Source organism: Dipodomys ordii, unplaced genomic scaffold (genome assembly GCF_000151885.1).
Source record: "Dipodomys ordii isolate 6190 unplaced genomic scaffold, Dord_2.0 Scaffold19, whole genome shotgun sequence".
NCBI classification, from domain to species: domain Eukaryota; kingdom Metazoa; phylum Chordata; class Mammalia; order Rodentia; family Heteromyidae; genus Dipodomys; species Dipodomys ordii.
The window spans coordinates 15,558,227-15,567,320 of NW_012267235.1; the positions used below are offsets into that span (position 1 = coordinate 15,558,227).

The 9,094-nt window shown below is 43.1% G+C and overlaps 1 protein-coding gene across 1 annotated transcript in view; it reads left to right on the forward strand.

The window, feature by feature from the left end:
• Ankfy1 (ankyrin repeat and FYVE domain containing 1) overlaps positions 1-9,094 on the forward strand; it is an 88,996-nt gene that overhangs the window by 18,182 nt on the left and 61,720 nt on the right. The window contains exon 4 of the mRNA XM_013013154.1: positions 6,044-6,179. Within this exon, the coding sequence (XP_012868608.1) occupies positions 6,044-6,179 (136 nt within the window). The remainder of the gene's footprint in view (positions 1-6,043; positions 6,180-9,094) is intronic.

Sequence of the window (9,094 nt, forward strand, 5' to 3'; positions counted from 1 at the left end):
CTTCCTTCCTTCCTTCCTTCCTTCCTTCCTTCCTTCCTTCCTTCCTTCCTTTCTTCCTTCCTTCCTTCCTTCCTAACTTCCTAACTTCCTTTTTTTTTGCCAGTCCTGGGACTGGCACTGGACATTGTCCCTGAGCTTTTGCACAAGGCTAGCACTCTACCACTTGAGCCGCAGTGCCATTTCTGGCTTTTTCTGTCTATGTGGTACTGAAGAATTGATCCCAGGGCTTTATGCTTGCTAGGTAAGCACTTTACCACTAAGCCACATTCCTAACGCAATAATATTTTTGGTCCATTGTGGGGCCTGGACTCTATCCCTCAGCTCTTCAGCTCAAGGCAAGCGCTGTACCACTTGAGCCACAGCACTGCTTCCAGTTTTCTAGTGGTTAATTAGAGATAAGTGTCTTACAGACTTTCCTGCCCCGGCTGGCTGTGAACTAAGATCCTCAGATCTCAGCCTCCTGAGTAGTTAGGATTACAGGCGTTAGCCACTGGGCTTGGCACAAGTCTTTTGGTAAGACTTGTTTAACGGTGTAGTCTACTCCGTCTGTCTTTCTGTCTGTCTGTCTGTCTGTCTGTCTGTCTGTCTCTAGTATTGGGGCTTGAACCCAGGGTTTGGGTGCTGTCCCATTGCATTTTCACTTAAGCCTGGAGCTCTACCACTTGAGTTACAGTTCCACTTCCATCTTTTCTATTAGTTCATTGGAGATAGAGTGTTACAGGTTGGTCTGCTGGGCTGGCTTTGAACTGTGATTCCCAGATCTCAGCCTTCTGAGTAGTACACGGGAGCCACCGGTGCTGGGGTTTCCTATGCAATTTTTGTAGAATCTCCCAGTTACAAATTGTCTTTTTTCATCTCAGGATGTCTTTGTTTTGCCTTCATATCTAAAGGATACATTTGTTGAACATAAAAATCTCAGCTAGTAGGTTTTTATATCTTCTCAGCATTTATTGAAAGATGTGGTTATTGGAATCTTTCCCCTGTGTGCAATGTGTCACCATTTTTCTATAGTTGTTTTCAGCAAAAGTTGTTCTAAATTCTCATAAAATATATATATAACAAAACAAACATCTTCAGTTAGGTAACACTAATTATATTCAAATTGTTCTATAGCCATTCTCCAGAACTACTTCATCTTTTTCCTTTTCTTTTTCTTTTTTTTCCATTCCTGGGACATGAACTCTGGGCCTGGGCACTGTCCCTGAGCTTCTTTGGCTCAAGGTTAGCACTCTACCACTTGACACACAACCCCACTTCTGGCTTTTTCTGTGATTAATTGGAGCTGATCATGATTCAAAGCCAGCCCAGGCAGGAAAGCCAGTAAGACTTTTATCTCCAATTAACCATCAGAAAAACAAGTTTTTCTGGTGTTGTGGTTCAAGTGGTAGAGAACTAACCTTCAGCTGACGAGCTCAGGGAAAGTGCTCAAGCCCAGAGTTCAAGCCCTATGACTGACATACACAAAAGAGTGTCACAGACTTTCCTGCTGGGATGGCTTTGAACTGTGATCCTCAGATCTCAGCCTCCTGAGTAGTGAGGATTACAGGTTTGGACTGCTGGCGCTCTGCTGAATTTCTTCATTTTGCAAAACTTAAAGCTTACATCCATAAAACAGCAGTTCTCCATTACTTCGCCCCAAGTCCATGGCAAATACATTTCTATTTTCTGAAACTGAATTTAACTGCCTTAGAAACCTTATATATAAGGTTATAGAGCTTTTTGTTCGTGGCTAGCATTCTTCCATTTGAGCCACAGCTCTACTTCTTCTTTTTTGATAATTAGAGATGAGTCTCATGAACTTTCCTGCTCAGGCTAGCTTTGTACCAAGAACTTCGATCTCAGCCTTCTGAGTAACCCTTGCCAATTGTGTGTCTTTTATTGTGTGAGTGTGTGTGGGGAGGGAGCAGGAATCCTGGGACTTGAACTCAGGGCCTGGGCAATGTCCTTGAGCTTTTGTGCTCTTAAGCTAGTGCCCTACCACTTGAATTATAGTTCTGCTTCAGGCTTTTTGGTAGTTTATTGGAGATAAGAGTCTCACAGACTTTAATGACTTAGCTGGCTTGGAACTGCCTCTGATCTTAGCCTCAGCCTCCTGAATAGTGACGATTACAGCATGAGGCACTGGTACCTCTTCCTCCCATCCCCCTTCTGTGTGTGTGTGTGTGTGTGTGTGTGTGTGTGTGTGTGTGCACGCGCGCGTGTGTCTGTGTACATGTGCATCCATATGTGCAAGCTGGTCCTGGTGCTTGAACTCAGGGCCTGAGCACTGTCTCTGAGCTTCTTCTGCTCAAGACTAGCACTCTACCACTTGAGCTATAGTACTACTTCTGGCTTTTTCTGTTTATGTGGTACTGAGGATTCGAACCTAGGGCTTCATGAATGCTAGGCAAGTACTCTACAACTAAGCCACATTCCCAACCCTGCACAGGTCTCTTTTAATCTTTTGTTTTTCATATTCATCTTCTCTTTTTCTTCTGGTTGGTTTGTTTGGGGTTTTTTTTGGTGGGGCTTGAACTCTAGGCTTAGGCGCTGTCCCTGTGCTCTTCAACTTAAGGCAAGCACTCTACTGCTTGCTTACTTGCTTTACTCCACAGTGTCACTTCCAGTTTCCTTTTTCTTTTTCTTTTCTTTTTTTTTTTTTGGGTCCGGTCGTGGGGCCTGAACTCGGCCTGGGGCACTGTCCCTCAGCTCTTCAGCTCAAGGCTAGCGCTCTACCACTTGAGTCACAGTGCCACTTCCAGCTTTTTTCTTTTTGCTTATGTGGTGCTGAGGAATCAAACCCAGGGCCTCACGTATGCAAGGCAAACGCTCTACCACTGAGCCACCTTCCCAGCCCCTCACTTCCAGTTTTCTATTGGTTTATTGGAGATAAGAGACTCACAGACTTTCCTTCCTGGGCTGGCTTTGAACCATGATCCTCAGATCTCAGCCTCCTGAGTAGGTAGGATTACAGGCGTGAGCCACTGACACCCCACTGGGTAATTTTTTTTTCAATGTGAGAATTGAGTTCAGGGCTTCCCATTTGGTAGGCAGGTGCTCTACCACTTGAACTGTACCCTTAGTATTTTTTAGCATTGCCTAAGTTTTAAACAGGGTCTTGCTTTATGTCCAGGCCCTCTTGGGCTGCAGTTCTCCCTCTTGTGCTTCTTCCGGTCCCTGGAGATGACCGGTGAGAGTCATTATGCTTAGCCATTGGTTGAGATAAAACTTTGAGTGTATGCCATTCATTGGGCTTGAACTCTGAGCCTGGGCACTGTCTGAATGGTTATGCTCAAGGCTAGTGCTCTATCACTTGAGCCACAGCTCCACTTCTGTCTTTTTAGTCATTAACTAGAGATAAGAGTCTCATAGACTTTCCTGCTTTGGCTGGCTTTGAACTGTACTCCTCAGATCTCAGCCTCCTTGAATAGCTAGAACTACAGGTATATGCCACTGTCACTTGACAGATAGTTTTAACTGATGCATACTTTTTTCCAGTTTTTGTGATACTGAGGTTTGAACTCAGGGCTTCTGCACTCCTTGACAGTTATTCTACCACTTGAGTTACATTTCCAGCACATAGTTTTTTTTCTTTTCTTTTTTTTTTTCTGTTCCGGTCGTGGGGCCTGAACTCTGGGCCTGGGCACTGTCCCTCAGCTCTTCAGCTCTAGGCTAGCGTTCTACCACTTGAGCCACAGTGCCACTTCTGGCTTTTTTCTTTTCTGCTTATGTGCTGCTGAGGAATCGAACCCAGGGACTCAAGCATGCAAGGCAAGCGCTCTACCACTGAGCCACCTTCCCTGCCCAATATTTTTTTTCTTAAGATAATAATCTATGCATATAGTTGTGTAAAAGATTAGGTACTTTCAAAAATCTTGGCTAGTCTGAGAGACAAAATATACTCTGTTTTTGCTTTATTTATTTATTTATAAGCCAGCCTGGGCAGGGAAGTCCATGAGATTCTTCCCTCCAAATAACCAGCAAAAAGTTGGAAATGGTGTGGTGGCTCAAGTGGTAAGCGAGCAAAAAGCTCAGGGACAGCACCTAGGCCCAGTGTTCAAGCCCCAGGACTCACACACACAGACACACACACATACACAAAATCACTCCAGTGTCATCTCAGAAACAATGGGGACTGGAATGTGATTCCCTATATTTCACTCAATACTCTTTTCAAATGATAAAGCTAATATCAGTTGAAATACCTTTTTGGGGGGGTGGGTGCTGTCCCTGCATTCTTCAGCTCAAGGCTAGTACTCTACTGCTTGAGCCACAGCACCACTTCCAGTTTTCCAGTGTTTTTTTTTTTTTTTTTATTGGAGATAAGAGTCTTAAGGACTTTCCTGCCCGGGCTGGCTTTGAAACTCGATCCTCAGATCTCAGTCTCAGTAGCTAGGATTACAGGCGTAAGTCACCAGTGCCCGGCTTGAAATATCTAGAACTAAATGTTTTACATTTATCTTTTTGTTTTTGTGTTTGGTTTTTAATAAGACTTGTTAATTGGGTGCCAGTGGCTCATGTCTGTGATCATAGCTGCTAAGGAGGCTGAGATCTGAGGATCATGGTTTGAAGCCAGTCCTGGCAGAAAAGTCTGTGAGACTCTTACCTATGATAAGCTAATCAGAAAAAGCCAGAAGTGGTGCTGTGGCTCAAGCGATAGAGCACTAACCTTGAGCATAATTAGGCTCAGGGACAGTGCCCAGGTCTTGAGTTCAAGCCCTGGCAAAAACAAAACAAAACAAAAAACCTTGTTAGCTATTTTCCTTTATCGTTGTCTATTTTTCAATTGGGTATCCATTCCATTTTTATTTGAAGTTCTGTTTAAGTTTTTGTTGTATATCAGATAACAGATATTCTCTCCAGTGGATTTAACCTACATCTTTAGCAGTTTCTTTATCCTCACCCACTTCCCTGTTGAAAACTTGCTGCCCATGGGGCTGGGTATATAACTTAATGGTAGAGTGCTTTCCTAGCATGCATGAAGCCCTGGGTTTGATTCCTCAATTCCATTTACACTGAAAAAGCCAGAAGTGGTGCTGTGGCTCAAGAGGTAGAGTGCTAGCTTTGATCAAAAGAAGCTCAGGGACAGTGTCCAGGCCCTGAGTTCAAGCCCTAGAACCAGCAAAAACAAAACAAAGCAAAGCAAACCAATACAAAAAAAACTTGTTGCCCATTTGACATCATCATTTTTGTTGTGTATTTATTTGAGTTATATATTTCTTTGAGTTGGATGTACCACAATGTACTTTATTATTTATATGGTACCGTACAGGGGCTTGAACTCAGGGCTTCACACTCTTTCTTGGCTTTTTCCGCTCAAGGTTGGTCCCTACCAGTTGAAGCACACCTCCACTTTCCAGCTTTTTGATGGTTCACTGGAGATAAGACTTATGGACATTTCTGCCCAGGCTGTGTTTGAACCTCAAATCTCAGCCCTCTGAATAATTGGGATTACAGGTTTGAGCTACCAGCACTCAGCCATAAAGTACTTTTTTTTTTTTGGTTGGTTGGTTGTGGGGCTCGAACTTGGAGCCTGGGCACTGTCTCTGAGCTTTTCAGCTCAAGGCAAGTGCTTCAGCTACAGTGCCACTTCCAGTTTTCTGGTGGTAAATTGGAGATAAGAGTCTCACAGACCTTCCTGCCCAGGCTTGCTTTGAGCTGTGATCCTCAGATTTCAGCCTCCTGAATAGCTAGGATTATAGGCATGAGCCACTGGCTCCTGCCCATAATGTACATTTTATCTACTAATTTTATTTATTTATTGTTTGTTTGTTTATTTTTTGGTTGGTCATAAGGCTTGAATTCTAGGCCTGGGTGCTGTCCCTGAGCTCTTCAGCTCAAGGCTAGTGCTCTACCACTTGAACCCCAGTACCACTTCTGGCCTTTTCTCTTTATGTCGTGCTGAAGAATTGAACCTAGGGCCTCATGCATGGGAGGCAAGCACTGTACTCCTGAGCCACCTTCCCAGCCCTAATATCCTCTAATTTTAGGGATTCCTTCAGAAGGCCCAAGTGTGTCAAGCAGTGTTTTTCAGTTTTTCCATCTATTTTCTTCCTTTATCTAGATGCTAATCCTGATGTGACAATGACAATGCTTCGCTGGATCTACACAGATGAGTTGGAATTCAGAGAGGATGATGTGTTCCTGACTGAATTGATGAAACTAGCAAATCGGTTTCAGCTACAGCTCCTTAGGGAGAGGCAAGTCCCAGCAGATATGTTCAAGCACCTCAGATGGTTGTGGATGAGCTTTAATTATGCCAAGCTTTGGGAAAGCAGCTTCTTCTGCTCATGTAAATAAGTTTTGCAAGGTGTTCTTTTAAAGGTGATGATGAGAAGAGAATCTGATAATCTTGCTTGCTTTTTCTTACCTTTTAACAAGCTAAATTTTTCCAAAGCTTTGTTTTTTTTTCTCTCTTTTACTGATCTATTACCTCAGAGTACATAACTATGTAAGCTGATACATTGAATATTAAATAATATAATCCAGTGTCTAAACTCTCAACTTTCCTTCCCATTCTGTTTTCTTTTTTTTTTTTCTTGGGTCCGGTCGTGGGGCCTAAACTCTGGGCCTGGGCGCTGTCCCTCAGCTCTTCAGCTCAAGGCTAGCGCTCTACCACTTGAGCCACAGCGCCACTTCCAGCTTTTTTTTTCTTTTTGCTTATGTGGTGCTGAGGAATCGAACCCAGGGCCTCTGGCTTGCAAGGCAAGCGCTCTACCACTGAATCACCTTCCCAGCCCTTCCATTCTGTTTTCTTTGACAATTTATTCTGCTTTCTGATACATCTAGGCAGATAAAGCTTCTTTATTGTTATAGAAGCACATTAATGCCTAACTTAATTTAGAAAGATACAATTCAGTAAGTTTACAACTGTTTCTATACTGTAAAATCACACTTCATTAAATTATTGCTCTTTTAGGTTTCAGGAAGATAGCAGCTATGGCGTGTGTGTGTGTGTGTCTGTGTGTGTCTGTGTGTGTCTCTGTGTGTCTGTGTGTCTGTGTCTGTGTCTATGTGTGTATATGCGTATGCTTGTGCTGGTAGATAGCAGCTATGGTGTGTGTGTGTGTGTGTGTGTGTGTGCATGCACGCGTGTGCACGTGTGAGCACGCGTGAGCATGTTTGCACTGGTATTAGGGCATTGTCCCTTAGCTTATTTGTTCAAGGCTAGTGCTCTACCACTTAAGCCACAGCTCCATTTTTGGCTTTTTGGTAGTTTATTAGAGATAACTGGGCATTTCTGCCGAGACTGGCTTTAACCTCAATTCTCACATTGAGCCTCCTGAGTAGCTAAGATTGTAGGCACAAGCCACCAGCACTTATCAAGCAGCTATAATTTTTGTTTGTTTTGTAGGTCATGGGGCTTGAACTCTAGGCCTGGGCCCTGTCCCTGAGCTCTTCAGCTCAGGGCTAGCACTCTACCTTTGAGCCACAGCACCATTTCTAGTTTTCTGAGTGGTTAATTGGAGATAAAAGTCTCATGGACTTTTCTGCCCGGGCTGGCTTTGAACCATGATCCTCACATCTCAGCCTCCTGACCAGCTAGGATTATAGGTGTGAGGCACTGGTGCCTAGCACAGCTATGATTTTTTTTTTTTTTGTCAGTCGTGAGCACTCTACCACTGAACCACAGTGCCACTTCTGGCTTTTTCTGCTTATGTGGTGGTGAGGAATCGAACCCAGGGCCTCATGCGTGCAAGCAAGTACTCTACCACTGAGCCACCTTCCCAGCCCCACAGCTATGATTTTTTAAATAGAGCTTTTTCTCTGTTGCTCTCCCAAGTTGGCTTTTAGAATAACAGAATGTTCACCACAAAATGTCAAATAAAATGCCTTTGAGCTTTACACATGCTATGAATGTTGGAGATATGGCCCTTGGTGGTCTGCTTTTTTTTTTTTTTTGGGTCCGGTTGTGGGGCCTGAACTCTGGGCCTGGGCACTGTCCCTCAGCTCTTCAGCTCAAGGCTAGCGCTCTACCACTTGAGCCACAGTGCCACTTCTGGCTTCTTTTTGCTTATGTGGTGCTAAGGAATCGAACCCAGGGCCTCAGGCATGCAAGGCAAGCGCTCTACCACTGAGCCACCTTCCCAGCCCCTGGTCTGCTTTTTTGAGAGAGTGTCTTTTTACATCATTTATGGATCTCTTATATTCTGTTAGATTCATTTTCTCTTAGTGATAAAGGCTGGTTTCAGTCACCAAGAGAGACTGTACTTGTTAATGTATTGCTCTTACATGAGAGCCAAGAGACTTTGCTGTGTAGAGCTACTTGCTCTGTTTTTACCATGGGCCTGATTCCCCTGGGACACTCCCAATGCCACACACAAATCAGTAGACACAATATTCCATGCTGTCTAATTGATGCAGGTTTGTCTATATTTCAGTGTATAAATCCAATTAATAAATCAACTGGTCCAAGATCTATAGGATTAGCCTAATAGTATTAGCAATGTATTTATTAGCAAAGTAATAGTCAGCTACTAGGACAGCTAACTGTTAACTGTTTTGGAGTAAATTGAGACTAATTTTAATTAGATTGAGTATTAATACCATTTTTTATCAGAGCATCTGAGCTCTTATTAACCATGCCTGACTTGTCTATAAATTTAATTGTTTTGGTAAAACTTCACTGGTTATGGCATAGATTAGAGAATTATAATGTACATAATGGATTATTTAAATAAAATGATGGTTGTTTATGGAGCTTCCTGACTGTTGACATTAGCAGATGCCCAAATGGGTATGGTTGGATATAGGGTTTTTTTTATTGTAAAAATACTGTACAGAGGGATTGCAATTACATGGGCAAGATAATGAGTACATTTCTTATCAAGCATTCTAGCCTCCTCCTTTGTTTCCCCTTCCCATTCCATCCTCCCCCCCCCCTTTCTCCCCCTCCTACCAAAGTTGTAAAGTTCCTTTTCCACATAATGACTAGTACATCTCATTGTTGCAGTGGGTCCACCTGTATCCCTATTTAAACGATTTGTTTTTTCCTTTCCCCTCCACAAATTATAACAACATCAAATACAGTGAAAGCAGGGGTTATACCGTGGGAGAGGGACATACAAAGCAACAAAGAAATAATCTTATAAATGTGTTAGAAACAATCGCATGA